The sequence below is a fragment of the Cygnus olor genome, chromosome 3 (genome assembly GCF_009769625.2).
Source record: "Cygnus olor isolate bCygOlo1 chromosome 3, bCygOlo1.pri.v2, whole genome shotgun sequence".
In the NCBI taxonomy this organism is placed as follows: Eukaryota; Metazoa; Chordata; class Aves; order Anseriformes; family Anatidae; genus Cygnus; species Cygnus olor.
This window is the reverse complement of record NC_049171.1, coordinates 120,291,912-120,312,345: the sequence shown is the minus strand read 5'-3', so window position 1 is coordinate 120,312,345 and position 20,434 is coordinate 120,291,912. Positions and strand designations below refer to the sequence as shown.

At 39.9% G+C, this 20,434-nt stretch overlaps 1 protein-coding gene across 7 annotated transcripts in view; it reads left to right on the top strand.

Moving 5' to 3' along the window:
* The window catches only part of KIZ (kizuna centrosomal protein), a 49,998-nt gene that overhangs the window by 25,698 nt on the left and 3,866 nt on the right, over nt 1-20,434 (top strand). For 3 of the 7 annotated variants that reach the window (XR_005819089.1, XR_005819087.1, XR_005819090.1), the window contains one exon: nt 2,986-3,124. Coding sequence is in view for 4 of the 7 variants with exons in the window: in XM_040554300.1 (XP_040410234.1) it covers nt 2,986-3,148; nt 4,157-4,222; nt 13,721-13,817 (326 nt within the window). In the remaining 3 variants the exon portion in view is untranslated. Of the gene's footprint in view, nt 1-2,985; nt 3,149-4,156; nt 4,223-13,720; nt 13,818-20,434 lie in introns of those variants that run through there. The other 4 variants (XM_040554300.1, XM_040554299.1, XM_040554302.1 and 1 more) reach the window with 2 other exon arrangements.

The window sequence follows — 20,434 nt, the reverse complement described above, 5'->3', positions numbered from 1 at the left end:
GCAGAGTGAAATAGAGAAACTGCTAAAACGGGTATTTCTTAAGGTAGGATGTTATCCTGCTGCAATTCTTATAACTCACATGATGTATTTGACTTTTTCCTGTTTTGCTCTTTCTGTGTTTGGAAGAAAAACCTGAATTCTCCAGAAAATGAGGTACTGGAGGCCACGGGGCACTGAAGAACTGAGTAACCACAAAATGCATGACCAGAAATTGTTGTTTCTCAGGATCTCTGTCCCCTTTAGCATGCTTTCTTCTAGTTGACATTGGTCAATGTGGGCATTTTAATGTCCTGTAAGAACAATATAATATCTAAATCAACAGTGCCGAGAGACTAAATTGCACTGTTAAAGTGCAGCATGCCCTGCCTGCACCTCTACATTACCCAGTACCTGGGTCCTGGGGAAGGACGAGCAATTAGTGCTCATTTATCAGCCCTTGAAATTGCTTGAAAGTGGATAAGAAGAGAACAGGCTTTCCGTGAGTCTCAGGACACAGGCGTAGGTACAGCGTATTGCCCTGTGAAGCAAGCAGCCCTCTAAGGTCTTCAGAGGTGCCTGCTCTACCCTTCAGATCTGTTATTGATTTAAAGAAGCTAAAGAAGCTCATGCTTGCTGTGATGCAAGTTTATCACAAGGCTTAATCGTCTGTCTTTCTCTGTGACTTAATAGCTTTTTATCAAGCGTGATGGTGGTTTTTTTCCTTCTTAAAAAAAAGAAACTGAATTGTCTGGTATGCTAAATATGCAGAGGATTTTACAGATAGCAGCATGTTTGTCCTTTTTAAATTTTAACATGAAAGATTATAAGCAAACTCTACAAATTTTGTAGGAGTTATTTTTCCTTATGTACAAATGACAGGGAAAGAAAGGAAAAAGTATATACACATATATATGCATGTATGAACGTATATGTAATACCACCAGAGCAAAAATATTTGTTAAAGTTCTTTCCCCTCTAATTTTTAATGAGAAATTAAAAAGCAGTTTAGGGCTATATTTTGGTTTTAATATTTGATAGAAATAATGATAATGTAATGTTTTAGTTAATTATACACTTTCAATGATAGCCAAGGTAACTTTTTTCTGTCTGTGGATTGTATTCTGCCTTAAAACATTCAGTCTATTAAAAAAGATGAACAAGGAATGTGTCCTTGCACTGGTGGCAGATAAATACTGTACATAAATTTACAGTTGTATATAAAACTTGTACCAAGTCAAATCTCAGTACGCTGGCTTTATGGGTGAATATAAGCAGTAACAATCTGCTTATTGCTACTTTTTTACTATGGCCTACATATATGCATTTAACACTTCTTTTTCCATTTAAAAGAATCCATTCACTTAAGTGTAATCCCAGGATTCATTTTATGCTTTGAAACACCTGACTTCCAAGCAGGCTGCACAGAACAGTAGCATATAAATTACTCCATATATATATATTTATCTTATAATATTTTTATTACTATAATTGTGTGCAGGAACAGTTGCTTACCGTGAAGATGTATGTAATGTAGTTGTGAACTCATTAGCCATCTGTACCTGGGGTTCTTAATCATTTGTGACTTCAAGCTTGGATTTTGGGTGAGTCTCCCTCATGTAGGGACAGCCACAGCAAGCTGGCTTCTCGGAGTTCTTCCAGAGAAATTAGCAGAAACATGCTGCTAAATGGCAATGAATTCCAGGGTGAAGACTTCCCCATCCTACTAATAATTGAAGACTTTCATTACATTCAGAAAGGAGACATAAAATCCCTGGTTTTTGCTGCTGAAGTAGCCAGCTTGCTTTCCTTGTTTTTGTGTGAAGTCTTCCCCTATGTAAGTTCAGTAGGAGGAAAAAAAAAAAACACAACAATATGTCCATTAAAGTTATTTGCTTGAGACTCAAAAGTTGCTATTCAGGGCTCCCAAATAATATGGGATTATTGAAGAATGGAGGGGTGAAATTTTCTTGAGTCCAAAATGGCTTTGGACTTGAAGTCACTCCAGTCTCTCAGGTAAGCATAGATTAAATTAAGTTACAACAGTTGGGATTATCTCTGAGGTGCTGGCTTACTTAGTGTTAAAAGCTAATTTAATAATTAGATAATTAGAGTAAAAAAAAAAAGTGGACTTGTAGAGTCAAATCCATGCTTGTGACACAAAATAAAACAAAAGAATGCCCTACAAGTTTAAAAAAAAAAAAAAAGACAGGAAGGATGCCCCCAAAGCCTTTGCTGCTCCTTGTGGAATAATAAATGCCAGAAAGAACGCTTTCTTCTACTCTTAGAGTCTGATAAAGCAACATCCTTGGATGACAGCTGAAGTAATGCTTGTGTTTTTTTAAAAAAAGCTAGCTTTGACTTGGCTATTTTACACTAAAGTCAGCTCCCTATAAAGACGTCTGCTTCCCACCTAATTTTTTCATCATCAAAAGTGACGTTTAATTAACAGAGGTCAAAATAGTGCTGCTACAGGGATCTGCACGTGCGGACAGGAGAGAATAAACTTGATAAATGTGTAGCGATAATACAGACTAAATTCTGAATTGAGCCCAAAGGAAGCCAGTGATGGATCAGGTTCTTTGGCTTCAGATTCACTTACCTCGGTGATGTTTTGTTGTAGCTATTGCTGACAATATGCGTTAATTTGCCTTATTGCTGTGACTGAAATGGAGAAGGAAAGACTTTTTTCATTCTATCGCTGTTGTAGCGTGTGCCATCTACCCTTACGTTTTGCTTACAGTGAATGCACAAGGCACAAAATAAGGACGGTTTCCAAAAAACATAGCGGTTAAAAGAATAATTCAAAGTTTGTGTTACTTGAAGGCAGAATGCAATTGCTGGGCTAGCACTGATTTAACTCAGAGGTAATTCAACATATAACAGAAATACCCTGGAAACAGATTACTCTGTGAAGTATAGATTAGCCTAAATGTATGTTGGAAAATGCTGCTGCTGGAGACTCAGGATAATAGGGCTGTGGTTATTTTTATTTTTTTAATACTGCAGGCTCCACCGCTGTTGAGAGAGGTCCTTCCAGAAGAAGAGTGTGGAGATAGGTCATCTATTCAGAGTAATGAATCATCTTACAGCTCGCCATCGATCCCAAATGATGGTAGGGAAATAAAGCAGGCAAAACACGCTCCCCGGCTTGATGGCACAGGAAAGCAAGGTAACAAGTGCTAAAAGGTCTGCCTGTGTGCTCCCAAGTTACTGCTGTGCTCTGCTGCAAGGTACAAATGTGTTTTCCATCCAAATCTGCTGGGGACGGTTACAGCTACTGGCAAACTAATATATTTGTAATGAACTTCCAGTGATTTTTCCTAAACATCTCAATGTTGTTTGCCACTCTTGTTACTTCTTAAAATGAATACTACCTATTGTGACTGTTTCCTTTCTGTAGAAGATCAGATGTTGTGGTAATTATTGAAACAGGATATATATGCATATATTGTATTTTAAAAATGTTAGTTTAGAAATTGTGTGATATCTTAGCTGTGTTTTATTATGAAGCCAGAGTGCAGAACATGTTTTCCAAAGTAAGAGTGTTGATGCTAAGAAAGGTGTGCAGTGCATTTCAGAGCTTAGAAGGTGGATGTTAGTGAAAATCCAGTTAATTTCTTTAGATAAGGAAGTAATAGATTAGTCCAGCGTAATAACTGGTGACGGCAACTTGCTCAGCCTGCTCTCATAGCATCCCTTACATCAAAGTCCAGAAGAGACAGGCAATTAAGTTGCAATGCTCTTTACACAGCAAATGTAAACAAACTGATTTAGGCCTTCTAAATCTATGCCACTTTTATCTGTGGAGGAGATGGGGACTTTGATTTAAACTAATTTTCAGTGGTTGGTATGATCTATGCTGTCGCTGTCGGGCTGCTGGACAAGATCGCAGAATTACTGTTGGCTGTTTGTTTCTGAAATCCCATTGGGTCTTAAATTATTTAAGACATTTGGTTAGCTTTTCCTTTTTCTCTGGTAGCTACAGAGACACAGCAGTGCTGCATTCGAGTAAAGTTCACAGTAGGCGCCTCTTTTAAGAACGGTAATGGATAGTTTAGATCAATAAACAAGAGATAACAAAAGTGAGAAATTAAAGGGAGTAGGGCTTAAAAGAAAACAAACCAGTCTGATCGCCACCACTTTGAAATGTGTTTCATTATGGTGTGTTCACATACAGAAGTCACAAGCTGGTGTGAAGATGAGAGCCAGGAAGAAAGCGTGATAAAAAAGATTCCTATTACAGGTAAAAGTAATGGCTGCATATTAACCTCAAATGCAGTATTCAACTTTATTATATAATCAAAACATGGCATTTTAGGGGCTTGGGTCCAGTAAGAGTGAGTAAATTCAACTACTACGTACCGAGCACAAAGATTAAATGCAAGATCATAAGATCATAAAGTACACGCTCATGTTAATGTAAACCAAGATGGAAAATAACAGTGCCTATTTAATTCCTTGTAATCATGTTACACATTTAAACCATGTGAATATCCCATCATTTAGCCTTTCAGGTCCTAGTATCAGTGTTACAAAGGTCAGTCTCCGTGGGGAAGATCCAGTAATTATACGGCAAACTACAGATGTTTCTGATTTGATTCTTTTCTTTTCTCTAGTAATTGAATGTGTATCATTAGAATAAGCGCAGGGAAAAATCCCGCTAGACAGGAAGCTGTGCTTTTGCCTCTGTTACAAAAGCTGCCTGATAACACCGAATTTTTAGCAATAAGGTTTTATCAAACTGTGTTCAGATCTCCCTGCAGCAGATGTATTAGGCTTGCTTAGGATCCTGTGATGCTGTTGCTTTTCAGTTGTGAAGTGTCAATAACACATTAGTATTCAGGGCAGAGCTCTTTGCAATAAGTCTCAATTTTCTTTTGCCTGATTTTGCAAAGTGGTGGGCTGCTTCGTTATAAATTTTGATGTTTGGCTAAATATTTATTTATGCAGGTGTGTACTCTGACAAAAAGGTGCGAGGGCATCTGTTGCATGTGCTGTTCTTGTCTGCTCTTTTACTGCTTAAAAATAGCCTGTCTTTCTGTGTGCAATTCATTTCTCTATAGAGATTTTCCTCTGCTGCTTTTTGAGCCTAATTTGCAGCTGAAATACAAAAATTTGCTTATTGTATTCCCGAATTATACTGCAGCAATAATATTCCTATGTTAGCCACATAAAAGTTAGATTTTTTTTGAGGTTTTGAGAGTAGAATGCTTTCCTTTTTCCTGCTGCTTAAAATGTCCTTCACTTGCACACAGCAATGTATTTCAGAATGTAACTAGCACTGATTTTTTTCTCAGACGAATTAAAAGCACACAAATTACAAGCCACTTAAATGTTTTTCATGAAATAAATCACACTTGTCATTTGGAAATTCATCTAAAATTTTGCGGATTTGTGATAGGTTTAATCTTCTTCGTAATTTAGAAGGATTCAGATTTGAGGATTGCAGTTCAAGCATCATAATCTGTAGACAGTGCTGACCAGAATGATGTAAAGAATGGTTGCTTCCTCCAACTAATGACATCATGGATTTTCTTAATTTGTTGTTTTTTTCTAAGGAGAATGCAAGCTCATGAATGTCTGTAGTTCCCAAGGCTTCTAGTTTGTTTCTCACCCATGCTAGATTTAGGATATATCAGGACTCTTTTTAGCTATGAAGCGTGGCAGATTTTGCAAACAAATGTGTCAGGGAGTTGTCCATTGCAGTTTTGCTGCTGGGGAATCGGCTGGTGTGCTGGCTTCTGGCGTGGGTTGCAGCTAGTCAAAAGCTGAACTGCGTGGACATCCCCTCTCCCTTATCTATCCCATAGCTTTCTCACCAAATGGACCTGCAAATACTAATACTTCCCATTTGTAAAAATGCTGAGAAAATCATACTTCAGAATAGAACACCAAGAACCGTAACTTAAGTTAAAGCAGATTCAGAAGGAAGGGATTTTTTATTTACTACTGTTGTTGCAGCATGTTTGCAGTGGCCTGAGTTCTCATTGTGTCTAAGGGTTAGGCTTTTCATATCTCACTTGAAAGCAAGGTCCCCCTTTCAGCTGCGATTCATCTTCAGTCCATGATCTTCTCCAGGCTTCTCATTCTCTTCTGTCTCCTTGCTCTTCCAGCCTGTCACTCTCTGCTTTTTGCTCATCATTGCATGCTGCAGACTAGCCCTGGAGCACTGAAATTGTTCAGTGCCCAAATAGAGGCAGTATCTCTGCACCTTGCTTTTTGGGCTTAAATGACTTTTTTGAGGGTTTGGTTTTCTCTTTTTAGATAGGTTGATATTTAATGTCAGTTAAATACATGACCGTTTTGTTGTACAATTATTTTCTAAGCTTACTGGTTACATTTTTTTCCCAGTACCTACTGCATTCTTTAAGGGCTTTAAGTTTGGATTTAAACATTGGAAGCATTGAGGCTTTAGGGTTTTGATGGACTTCATTGTGAGAGCTGAGTGGATGTACTTCCAAAGGGAAGGAGCAGCTGTGGAGACCAGTGAGCACGTCTCAGGTGTCACTGGTGGGCAGCTCGGATGGGGAGTCCTCTGCCTTCGTGTGTGCTGTATCTCTTCTGGAGATCTTGCTTCTCTTCCTTTCACTAGCACTTCTCTCAACAGTAGACTTCTTTTTTTCCTGTCTTGTTTTTTCATTCAAGGCCGTGGCCAGAGCAGTAGCACCAGCGTGCTGCTGGCTCGGCACTGGGATATGTGCTGTGGGTCTGGCTGTGCTGCAGTTGCTGCTAGCCTTACTTGACTGAAGGGCAGCTGAAGTTATGGAAGTGGCCCTTGACCTGTCCTGGTCTTTCATATGAGTAGCTCTTGTGTCTAATATGCATATCAAGAGATACTTCCTTTACCTTTGAGTAATCCTAGAGATAAGAAAAAAAAAATGGAGGAAGCTGAGAGACTGCCATCTTGTTAGGGAAATGGGCAGCTGCCTGTGATGGGAAAGCTGCAAGGCCGTGCGTGTCTCGTCTCAGCTCAGCAGGAGCGTCTCATCGTCCTGCGAGGACAGCCAGGTGCTGGCTGGGAGGGTGCTGGGGTGTGAGAAGGGAGTGGGCACCTTGGGTCCTCTGGTGCATCGCCAGCAGAAACCAAAGGATTTTAATCCCTGTTTCTGACAACAAAATGCTTTACCGACTCTGCAGCAATCAGGGCATCCCATGCCTTTTGGTGAGCTTCCAAAGTCTCTGTTTCAGAAGAAAGCACCACACAAAGTTCTCTGCCTGGCTGATACAGCAGCTCTGGGTGGTGTCTCTCCCCTTTTCTTCTATTCCCATGTGAAGTCTGGTGGTACCTTGCAGAAGGCTGTGTTGTGCTAACTGACCTTAAAAGGACTTTATTTTGTGTAAGGTACCACTCAGCTTAAGTAAAGGTATTGGTATCACCCACAGAGGGGAGAACTTGAGATTTTATTAATAGCAACCTCATTTTTACAAGGTTCTGTGAGAATAGAGGAGTATATGTGGGTTCATTCTAGTTCTCTTCCTGGATGCTTTGTTTTTTTATCTTGGAAAGACATGTAGAAGAAATTAAGTGTTCAACTTTTTTGTTATTTCTGAAATAGGTGAATAATGGGAGATAAAGATAAAATCATTTTTTTGGTTTTGCGGATGACTTTAAAAGTCTCGTGAGTAGGAACTGCTGGTTCTATTGAAGGGGCAGGCTTGTTAAATCTTTAACAAAAACAGATTAAATCAAAGACATAAATGAAAGGTATGGAGACAGATGCTATAGTTAAAAGCATTAGAATAAAAATGGCATTACTTCTCTACTCATCAGGCTTTCATGATGCCTTGGATGTCATGTTCCATCTCCTTTCCAGGTAGAAAATCTCACTTAAAAACAATGAGGAAAAACCCTCCCAAGAATTAAAAAAAAAAAAAAAGACCTTTATATAGTGTAAAAAGCCATGAAAAGGCACAAATCCAATTCTGTTTGCCTTTTTAGGTCACCTTTAATGAGCCAGTAATCCTGCCAACACTTTCTCTATGCCCAAGCATCCTTCTTACTTTGAGCTTGAAGGGGGGAAAGGTAACCTGTACATGATTAATAACTGTTGGTTTGTTGTAATCTGACAGAAGTACACTGGGACAATGTAAAAATTGCACGTTTTGTTTATATTAGTTCAAGTTACATTCTCCAGTGGGTGATATTTTACATTGCTTAACATAAAGAAGTTTTGGAAAGACATCCAAGTCCTTTTTTAGTTGTGAATTCAGTGTGAAAAATCTTGGTCACTCTTTAAATGGAGCCAGCGACTTTTAGCTAAGTGTTCTCACTGGGATGGCGTGCTCCACTGGGATTCCCTGAGTCCTTTGGTCATCAGACTTCTCTGCTCTTGAGAGGGCAGCATCATGTCTTGGTGTATTATTATGCTAAGAGCACTCTTTTCTCCTTTCAAAGGAAAGGGGAATATTTGTTGGTATTTGACCTATTTCTGGATACTGGCTCCTGCACTGTTCGGCTCAGCTCTTAATTTGGAGATCTTTCATCTATATGCTCATCCTTCTATCAGAAGAGCACATCCTCCCATCGGATTTGCAGGTAGCCCTTATCCTCTCCCTGTACCTAAGTTTTCTGCTTTATCACAGGGGAAATCAGCACGTATAAAAGCCTGTGTACGGATGACTCAAACCTCTGGTCCCAAGGCAGAGGTGTGCACAGTTGCTGTTTGTGTTCTGGCAGTGACACGGCAGCTGATTTCCCAAGTTTAATCCCGGATGGCTCTTTGGATGATCAGCAAGTGCAGTAATTAGTGTTAATGTGGTGGAGGAGGCTGTTCAGATTTGAAGTTCCTATGGGCAGGAGCTATTGTTAGTTCCCTATTTTTGTGCCACAGCTAGCAGTGTAGCAGCCCAGACTGACCAGCACTTCTGAATGTGAATGCAGTAAATATTGCCAAGATAACTAAAACTACACAGCTTGCAGGCTCAGCTGATCCAGATAACATTCCTTTCAAGGCATTATTAACTTTGAAGTCTAGTGACAGCTGAAATACTTGAGCTGCTATTTTATTGTTGATAAAGGTACACAAAAAACAGCAAAGTTCCTTTTTGTGGATATTCTCATTTGTGTATGAGAGAGATGTAGATGTGGGTTAAGCTTGCAAAGGCACTGGGGTCTTTTGCCCCCCAGCTACCTCTGTTTGCATATGGGTTTATTGATTATTATTGGAAATAATGTTTGGTAGCTGTTTATAGCTTTTAATTGCCATTCAGAGTGCCCTTGTTCCTCTCCCAGTAGAGCAATGCCTACTTGTACTGCTTGCCTAAGTGCTTTGTTGCTTAGGTCACAGATCTCAGTTTTGCTCATGGACTGTATAGGTTGCATGTGAGCCTTGGGATGAATACAGTAGTACTCCTGTTCTCCCAGTTTGCATTGTAAAAAAACCAGCAACTTTGGGAATTGCTTGCACTGCTCCCATTTACAGATGTGCCAAGTCAAGTGTTCTGTTGTTACCAACAACCTCTTCAGTGTTTGTAATGACTTTCCCTCCAGTGAAGGGTTTTTAACTGTAACAGAGGTACAGATGCTGGTTTTGATGGCTAAAAGGTGTGTGCTTTTTTCTCTCTGAGAGATAATACAATCAGCAAGATATAAAAGTTGAAAATGGTAGGCCAAGCGCATCACCTTTTTTTGTCACTGAGATATTTAACTATAAATTGATGAACACTGGCACCTAGGCCATAGGGCAATACATGGAAGGGGAAAAAGTATCTTCCATATTCTGCACTGGTACAGTATGTTCTGGGTCAAAGATCATTTTAACTGTTGCACAGAACAAAATGGTAGTGGTTCATTATGCAACTGTGGCAGTTTTTCCTGGAACTGGAGGGCTAATGAAGAAAAGTACACCAATTTTGTTTGGAACATAATCGTAAAAGCTGACATGAAAGCTGTTCGGACCTATGCAGACTGTGCAATTAATTCGAAGTTGAAAAGTGTGGAGGTGTTTTTTAATTAAAAGTGGTATCTCAGATCCTTTGCTAATTCTGAGTGGAGGGAAGAATACACTGGGGGAAACAATGTGAGGAGAGCTGTGTCATCTGTGGCAAAACAGCTTCCATTTTCCTGCAGTATTGCTCAGACAACTGGATTAGGAATTTACTTTTCATTATTAACATCCCAATTTGAGTTTAAAGGCTGAGTTTTATCAAGCTTCCTCAGTTGTGTCTGTGCAGTAGGCACTGGCCGTTCATACAGCAAATGCTTAAAATGCCAGGTTTTTAACGTGGAGCTGGGGATCTCCAAAAGCCTTCCTCACCATTGAAATTGGCTAAAAGAACTCTTTTAAGTGATGCTTCTTGTCGTTAATGTGAGCTTGTCCATGGTGGTTGTCCTTTGTGTCCTATGGAGCTGATGGTTGCTGCTGGGCTCTAAACCAGTATATTTTTTGCTTCTTTTCCACTCAGTGCATCTTTCTCACCAGGGCAATAGTGTTCTGTTCTGTGCTTGGGGACAAGGTGTGTGTGCTGGGGAAAAAAAGACAAAACAAAGCAACCTCCCCCCTATAAATGTACTGTTTTGAATTTGGTAGTAATTTGTGTTTAGTCTGAAATATGGTGGGCTTTATGAAGGAAAATACCCTGATCTGCACAATGTGGTTCTATGCAGAGTGAAGAAAAGTGATTCAACACTTTCTCTCTTAACAGTCTATTTCTTGTATCTTCTGTTTCCTGCCCTGCACATTGCCCCAATTGCTTGTGCTTAACCACCATGGTGAATGAAGTATTGCAGGACAGCCAGGTTGGTTATTTTTGGTTACTTTTGTCATAAGTACTGCATGTCTGCAATCGAGACTATTTTCTTCTGTTAACTTACAATGCAGACACATAGTTAAAGGCATGGGGATTAGGCAGATGAGTGGGGTGAGATGAAGTAGGAGTGAGATGATTGCTTGGTGCATAAAGTAGTTACTATGCACTAACTGCTTAAACATCATCAGATGCTTCATGGGCATAGCAACACAGCTGGATCACCCAGGCTGTCTTTAAAAGTAAGCTGGTGAGCTTGTGAGTGCCTGGAAGGATCACCCGGTGATGTAGGGCGCATAGCGTGTAAGCAAGCGCAAAGATGCTCAAGGGGAATGGATCGGACTAATTGGCAAGGAAGTCTGGTGTAACTAAAGCAGAAGTGGGGATCGATAGCCTAGCATTGTATTATAATTGACAGGTAGGGCAAAGCTGGGCTCTGAAGGGTCTCAAAGGTGAAGAACAAGTAGTTTGTGCTACTGTTTGATGTAGTGGAGGAAGGAGAGCCAGTGAAGGCACAGAAAGCGTGGTGAATGGTCTTTTGCGGCTGGTGTGCATGCTAAGCTGCAAGACGAGAGTGGTCTGCCTTGAGTTTTAGCAGAGGTGGCAAAAACATGGGCTGGAAGTGCCGCTGGGAAAGGTGTGGTGGGTACATCGGATCAGAGATGGGCTCCGTGTTACGGAGGGATGCGATGAGTGTCCAGCAAGAATGGAGAAAGCCTGGCCGAGGACCAATGGGGAAGGCTCATACAAGGAAGGGACAGGTGTTGGTATCTGGTCTCTGGAGCTCTTGTTAAGCAGAACAATGAGAAACTAGGACATGCAGCACGAAAATGGATCAGAGTGGAGGGGCACGCCCAAGTTGCTTGTGCATGGTTGGCACCTCCTTGGGTTTGTAGATGCAGAATGGGTAATGGTGTGAGCCTGATGCAGAATGGGTAATGGTGTGAGCCATGGGTGGAGATGCAGGGGGAGTCCTTCATGTCAGGGAAGGAACGAGCAGAAGGGCCGCTGCTGGGTGAGAACTGGAGGGATCAGGATAGCTAGCAGAGGACCCCTCTTCCTCTATCCTTTGCTTGTTTGCTCCAGAGAGATACAGAGGTTGCAGGTCTGTTACCTGTCACTTCTGTGGCATTAAAACCATGCTGGTACCACCCTAGATGTTCATCTCCCTCTTGGAGTGCAGTGAGGTCGTCTTAGGAGCAAGCCATGAACTTGCTGAAGCCAAGCATGAGAGCATGCACAAGTGGGTTTTGAATACTTGCACAGTCCACTGCCCACGCCATTTTGTTAGCTGGGCACACCTCGCTTTATGCAAGACGTTGTCGAGGCAATGAGGGATGTTCCTCCCAAAGTAAACCCAGCTCTACACCCAGGCAAGACGTGAGCATGTAATTTCAGCTGCTTGTGCGTTGTACTTTGAACAGTGCATGAGAAGCCCTGAAAAATACTCTTCTGTTAAGTGTTTTACTGCTGGAGTGAAAAACAATTTCAAGGAGTTCTGAAATGATTACATTGGAATAGATCTTTTTCTTTTTTCTCTTTACTTTCTGAAAGTAATGTGCAAACAAGCACAAATATTAATTTCTTTATGGTCAGTGGTTTCTCACTGTGTGCTCACAGCACTTGGTCTGCAGCTCTGAGCTACTGGCAAGCTTGCATCTGGGAAATCCTCCATGTTCAGGGCTTGTTTATAATGTCTTCGGGTGGAGGGGAAGACTGAAATTATACACAGGTGTATAAAGGTTTTGTTGTGTCCCAATTCTAATTAGCAGTACAAAGTAGCCTTTTAAAGTGAGATTTATACTTGAGTGTCATGTTCTTTGGAAAGTACGAAAATGAGCAATTGTACCATTCCAATGAATAAATTTACTCTACTTCTTAAAAATCAATCAGTCTGTACAGAATGGAAACAAGATGCAGGGAGGAAATAAAGGAAAGCATGGATAAAAGACTTTGAAATAGTGGGTTGTTTGGCTGTTAAGTCCTAAAGATCATAAGATTTGTTTCCCTAATGCAGCTTTCTATTTAAAAGGGAATGGTTGAAAAAGGTGTTGTATTAAATAATATTAAGAGACATTAATACATATTAATATATTTAAGGGGAAGAAGAATAAAAAATATCCCTTCTTCCTGATTAAGGAAAGTAAATAAGAACTAAAGGATAAAAAAGAAAAGAAAATTAAGTTTTGCTTAAAGTTGATGTGATAGAATGCAATTCTGAATGTCAATGTACTTTTCTCTAAAATGAGTTAAAACATGCTAAAGTTTCACAAAAAATCATCAGATAACTTAAGTGATTAAGGAGTCTTGTTTTCTATATTTAACTCATTTTTACCTAATCTTGAGCAAAATATCTTGGCACATACTGTAACTGTGTAGTGGTTCCTCCTCTCTGAGCTCTCTCAGCGATCCAGCAGCGTGGCCATTGCATATCTCCTTTTCAAAATAACAAGGGGTGCTTGCTCAGAACAGCATGTTGTAAGGTCTGACTGTTTTTCAAAAAAAAAAAAAAAGGAAGAATAAAGCTAACTGGAACAGAGGTAGAATCTAGACATAGGTACATGTTTTTCCTCTCCAGCATGACAAAGACCAAATGTGATGTGGAGCCCCTCTGGGTTGAATGTGGTGTGGGGTAAATGATCCTTAAAGAGTCTGCTATGGCAAGGGGCTTGTGGCTTCTGGCCCAGGAGCAAGGACTTCTGTCTGTCTGTCCAGCCATGGCAGGAGCGCCTGGCCCAGGCAGTGCGTGCAACATGCAGCTGGTGCAAAGACAACTGAGGGTAGCTCCAAGAGGAAAATAAAGTGAAAATATTGCTGTGTGCTTTTCTAAATACTCATCTGGGTTTCACTGATAGATGTTGCAGGGAATGTAGATGTGTTTTTGATGTATTGTGCAGTCTGCAAAAATACCATCAGAATAACACCTCACTGGAAGCAGCAGATGTATGGCTTCAGACTTATTTGAAAAATTATATTTTGTGTTTTTACTTAACAGGTTGCGGTATTGGTAATGATAGTTCCAAAACAAAAGAAAGCCAAGAAATATGTTCAGAAAGCAGTTCATCCAGTGAAAGAAGTGGTGACCTCTCAAGGTAAAGTTGTTAAAGGATTTAACATTTGAAATGTTGCAGTAGAATGAGAGATGCTGGTAGAATGTGACTGAATTTCTGATTATTTTTTTACGTGATCTAGGGTTAAGGTTTGTATTTAGGTTTGTCTAATGAAACAACTTAAACTCTGATACACCTTAGAAAATATTTGCACCAAAGCCAAGTATTGTTTTGCAGCTGTTGTTTTCTCATTTTAAGACTCAATTGACATCTCAGTGAACCACAAATTAGTGTGTACAGCTGCTCTCAGTAGGGCTACTCAGAGGCCAGACAATAGAAGTTGTCAGGAAAAGGGCGGACAGAAAACATAAAGTCTTCAAATAAAGTGGTGGATTTCTTCTTCATGTAGCTGAGATGTAAACTAGCTGTAACTGGATAACACTCTTCACAGTCTATAGGTTGTTTTTTTTCCCAGTTATTTTTGGGATATTTACAATATATCTGTCTTGCTTTCTGACCGAGTAGGTTTAATTAATGGCCTTCTGTTTACCTAAAGAATGCAGTTTGTTTCTTTTTTTTATTCTTAGCAAAACCAAACAAAAATCACTTCTGTGCTTTTTAATGCAGCACTTTGCTATCGGTCCCTGAGCAGTTCTGTTATATCTCCCCGGTATTCTTCATTGGCATGTAATAGTAATCAAACAGCAACAATCAAATTAGTGGTCAAGCAGCAGCGGAAAATAGGATATAACACAGCCATCTCATGAAATATTGGCTTGGCTTTAGATTCTTATCTGCTCTTATTAGAACAGCCCAGCAAGCGGGTTCTGCTGTTGTGTGGCTCCTTGGCTGAAGATGGCCATTAATAGCACTCAGGAAAAGACTTTAAAGCATCCTGATAAATTTTTAACTCATTCTGCTGATAAGACATTGATATCTTTCTGTAGCTTCTTTGTATTGTTATTGATGAGACCAGTTTTGTTATAGAAGACTATTCTGTCTTTGCAAGTTTTGTTCTGTATTTTCTGTTAAAAACTGTAATCTTCCTGCAATTCTTCAGTACAGTAAATAAAGACAAGCTGTAATAGTGTATTGATTATTGATGAAGGACAGTCATGCTTTTGTTTAGGACTAATTCTCTTGATTCAAGCTTTTCTTTTTTAATACTTTATGGAACTTAGTTTTGATTGAGAGTGATGCTCCAAATAATACCAAATATTATGAAATTCAAGGGTACTCCTGGAGATGAAATTTTAGTGTTAAATTTTAGTCCTTTCCTGCTGTGCTGGGCTTCAGTGAGAGAAGGATTGGGCCTTGGGGAACTTGCTTACAGGATCACTATTAAGTACCTATGTTAAATACATATAATTAAAAATGTACTATTTAAAGTTTCCAAGCTTTTTTTTAACCTTTGGTACTGCTTTGCTTGCTAGTAATGTTTGGCAGCTTCTGTGTTTTTCAGACACTGTTCATAAGACACTTTTTTAGTGGTTTTTTAATTCTTATTTGTGATGGATTTAAAAATCACTGCCCTATAATTTCATGCCTCTCAGTGCTGGGAAGCAAGCGCACTTGAGGCACTGATACACTGCAGTGTTGCTTTAAAAATAATCATACAGCGGCTTAGTTTGTTTCCAAAATACCTCAAAAATAATACACCCTTTAATAAATAATAAACATGAGGTTTATTAATAAACTCTTGCTTTTGGACACTTGACGTTGGATTTACGGAGAGTCAGCGAAGCAAAAGTAGTAAAGAAGGCAAAATGGAAAATGCAGCTCGCTGCTTGTTTGCGGTCAGGACGCAGTGAAATTTCTTGGCCGCTTACATTTAAGCGCTCCACTTACTGCAGTCACTTCTTGTGCTTTATTGCTTTTACAAGTGGTCTTGAAACCCACTACTTGAGAATAAACATAACTGTGTAGTACTGCTGTGGTACTTTTTATAAATTCTTCTTTGCTCTGTTTTGTCACTGAGCTGATGAGTGACCTCGAAAAAGACCCTGCTGGACCTAAATAAAAAAAAATGGCTTCCTCTGATGTCCTAGAGACAATAATTATGATGTGCCAGTTAAGCCCAAACTACAGCTGAGGGATTTTACTTTAAAGCGGAGGCTTGGGCGCAAAAATGCATTTATAGCTCTTTGTCTGGCACCTCATTATGTGTGGGCCTGATTCATTAAGTAATTGGTTTGCAGTTGTTTACATGAGTATTAAGGCTTTCTATTCAGCAGCCTTTGAGAGATACATTGTGCAAATGTTGCATGTTATGAATGCAGAATGAGGGGAAGGGGACTGGTCCTATTGGCTAAACACTGCACTCTGTTGAAAAGCAAGAGAAAGAGATTGGGTGCTGCTTTGCATAGCAATGACTTTCTTAATAAGCTTTACAGATTAATACACACAAGCTATAAAAGATGCAAAGAGATACTCTTAACACATTTATACATGCTCATTTCACTATTATGGTACTGGAGATGGGAAGAATTGAGTTCTTTCATATTCAGTTTTTCAGTGCATGTCTTCAGTGCATGAGACTTAATAGAATCCGATGTTTATTGTATTATAAATCATGGGGAAGTAGGCAGATCTGCAACAGTTTATTATTAAAGATTCTTTCAATGTAAATCTTTTTCTACCATTGTATTTCCTACAGCAAAATCATTTTGTGGTTGAGTGGGGATGAAAGGCATAATGTACGAAGGAGTGAGTCTTAATAGGAAGCTGCTCTCTGAGTAAAGACCACTTGTTCCCTTTTGTTCAGAGGTGCATGCCAGAGCTTCCTCTTCTCCTGCAAATATTGTCCACTTCTACCTTAGGTATCAAACTGTTTATTTTCTAGGATTCGTTTACTTTACCGAAAGAATATCTAACTGCCCAGAGATACAACTTTAGTTTGAAGTTAAGGTTTTGCAAGAGAAAAGAGCGTGCTAAATTATATAATTACTTGGGGGAAAAGGCATCGTAAGTCAGGACTGAATCACCCCAAAAGAGCGGGCAGAAGACGATGTGTGTGGCATTTTGTAGCCCTGTAGCAATAGATCCAGCCAGAGGAGGTCACTAGCTTTCTAGATAATTCTGTATTTTAATACAAGCAGTTTATTTTTCTTTCACTTGTTTACTCTGTCTCGTTTCAAAATAATCTGAAGATTAAGGATGTATTATAGACTGAGAACCAGATAAAAATTTTAATTTGTCAGGAAATAAACATCGTGTAAAGTATTTTAAACTTTGATTAATCTGTCTTCTGGAAGTAATCCAACCTGGTCTCTGGAGGCTGTTTTTTAGTCAAAAGCTGCCTCTAACAAACACAGATTTAATGATAGGTAAATAAAAGTTTGCAGATTATAATTCATCCTTTTAATTATTCTCAGAGGAGATATTTAATAATAAACTAGCTATAACTAATAGGGCACTTCCCTTGCTGTGTCACGATGTATGGCAGCAGGTTGACCATCAGGGGGCACTCAGACTTTGCTGAAGTAAGAGCTCTCAAATTCACTTTTGCATCTTCTACCTCTAATAAATAAATTAAACCTTGATGATGATTAATGAACTTGTGAGGGGAAAAATGCCTATTTTGGCTGGAGCTTTGACCAGAGATACCAGAGGTTTGGGGGGTTTTCAGGACGTGCATTTACTAGGAACTTCAAAGACAATGAAATAGGGATTCAGAGCATTGGAGGAGCCCTGGGAATGCAGGGGCAGCGTGGGATGATGCAGACTGTTTCCTGAATCCTTAGAGGCGTGCATAAATGAGTCCATATCTGATGGTTTTATACTTCTGCAGCAGTTCTAATTGTCAAGCCACTTCCCTAAGAGGTTGGTTGTAAACTCAGGCGTGTTTTTTGCCATTACAGATGTTCCTGCAAATTCTGTATGTATCGCATGTTTTCTAAATCCTAGAAGCTGAATGCTGTAGAAACAGTGATGTTGTAGTGGCGATGCTTCAGGAATATTAGTGAGGTTTGCAGGGAGAGGCAACAATATGTATGTATGTACATTACGTTTGTATTAAGGAGGAAATAATGCCTAGTTTATTACTTTTTGCAGCAAAGCCCTGTGTCTTTCCAAGATAGTTTCATCATGGAACCTGCAATAGAGTAGGTCCTTACACCGTTACAGATTTTGGCCTCAGTTTCTCTAGGCAAGAATATTTTTTTCCTTAATGTGGGATACCTAAGTAGGGAATGACCTTAAATGTAACTTGATAGAGATATTTGTATCCTAAAATAAGAGTGTCATATTTGCAGTATAATTACTGAAATTCATTATTACTCTTTCAGTTCTTCAGAAAATGCGGGGGGGGGGAGGGTGATGAGTAGACTTGTTTATTCCCAAGCCTATAAATTCAGTATGTTTCTGTGGTGCCTGATTTCTAGCAAACTATCAGCAGAAAATGATAGTGCCGTCAGGCTCCTCCAGCAGCTTGCAGGAAAGCTGCATTTATCACACAGGGGCACACCGCACTGAGGCTTTGTCACATCAGAAGCACTGGCACTGAGTAGCCTGGCTTGATATTATTAAAAGGCTTTTAGATGTTTTCAGAACCTGATTTTTACAGGTAGATCTGCAGCTTTGCATCCCCTCATAGCATAGGGGAAAAGCTCTGTCAGCTCTTTCAATGAGGGTTATTAAGCCTACCTTGTGAAAAATAAATGTTCTATTTGTTTTCTGCAGCGTGTTGCTTCAGTGCTGCTTTCACACAGCAGAGGCACACAGACCTGAAACCTTTGACAATGTCAGCCAGAGTATCGGTGTTCTTGAAGCCTACATGCTTTTCATTTTGTTTTTCTGATAAAACTTGGTGTTTGGGTGTCTTTTTTGTGACATTAGGTGATGTGTTTTTTTTGTGGCATTTGAATGTCTTTTTCTCTTGATACTGAAAGAGTAGTTCAACAAGTGCTTTAACAAAAAAGATACCCAGGCTACAGTAAACATTTTCTGTTGTTTTTCAGTGAGATGCATCTAACTTGTCTTTTTTTGTCTGGTTTTCCTCTTAATGTTGTTTTCTTTATGGAGGGAAAAATATTTTCTTGGAGCTTTTTCATTTCTTACTGTTGCAGTATCTTCAGCACAAAAAGCCTATTTCATCAGAGTAAAGGAGAGATTAAAAGGCCCTTTGAAGTTAAACTGGTTTGGGATTTTTCTTTGTTAGAGCCTGGGCTGAGTTTGCCATTATTTTAGGGAAGAAGCAAATGTGTAAATGGATATCGAAGGGTCACTACGGGGGATTAGTCGAGGCAGGGAAACTGGCCTTTCTGCATTTATGCTCCTAAAATTTCTCCTCGGAGGTCTGTGTGGTTATTATGTGCTCAGTACAGCAGATGATAACTTTCATGATTGAAATTTCCTGACTTCTCAGTATGGATGTTTTGCAATGTAGAGGTTTTCTTGCATCTTGTCAGCCCTGACTACCACTTCAGACATAATCCAAGAATTTTATACCCTGTTGCAAAGCTGTCTTGCAGTATTTTTCAGGTTTGGTTTGGAAGAGTTGCTGTTTCTGAACTGGCCCTTTTGACTTCCTGGTTCTATTTTCTGTATCTCCCCAAGCACTTCTCTGTATGCCAACAACTTTTGTGCCAGACCTTTTCCTGGTGTTTTTCTATACTCCCTGTTCTGTCACAACCAATGCCCAGCTGCTGACTTGCAGCCCTAGACCTCTGTGCTATTTTGGTAGTGAATTCTGCTCTTGGGCATCGTAGGTTTGCCCTGGAAGGATGAACCCCAACAAACTGAAGTTTTTTGGTAGAGTTTGGGCATCTATTTTCCCCCTTCTTCCATCAGCTTTGGCCACTTTCTTCAGGGGAAGCTGGGGGAAAAGGAGGGAAGGTTTCCAGGTCTTCCTATGGCCTTGGTGATCCTTGTCCACCTACGACTTCTGAGACATTGACTTTCAGGCAGATCTGGAGCACCACATAGTGCTTTGAGCTGTGCAAGAGGGACTGAGCTGCCTGAGAGCTGGGCAGTATTCCTCTGGTCGTCCCGTGTCCAAGCTGCATGTGATGGTCCATGGCGTTGCAGAGGCTCTGGGTCCATGTGAGCAACCCCCTCACGTCTGATCTTGGCTTGAACCAAGGAGAAAAGTGGAGCAAAAGGTCGCTTCCAGGCTGAATAGTAAAAGCCCATATATCTTCCTTCCTGACAATGGAAGGCGAAGCAGTAAGCAGTGTAAACAGTCACTGTCAGCTGCATGATCTTGTTTTAATGAAATACTTGAAGATAAAATGGTTCTTGTGCAGTCCGCCACAAAGTCACCTCTCAATTTGCAGCTCAGCAACAAGTGGCTTCCCACTCTGCACCCAGGGGAAGAACGATGCAGCTGCCAGAGCTGCATCCTCTTGAGTACGTGTTATGGGCCGAGCCTGGGATATGTTGAGCACCTCTGGGGAAATGCTGAGGGTCAGAAAATCTCACCAAAGTGAGCAAGAGCTAAGGGTGTTTGGTGTACTACGGGATTCAAACCAGAGTATCTGACTTAAAATACTTGTTGAATGTACTGTCAAGTGAATGAATTGGAAGTTGGAGCGTAATACAGGTTAGGATTTGACTCTGAATAAAACCAAAGGGGATTTGGATGGCATACTAACAAAATGTCAGATAAAGTCTTTTAAGGCTAACATTTTTTAAAGTTATTTATTTAAATAATATATAAC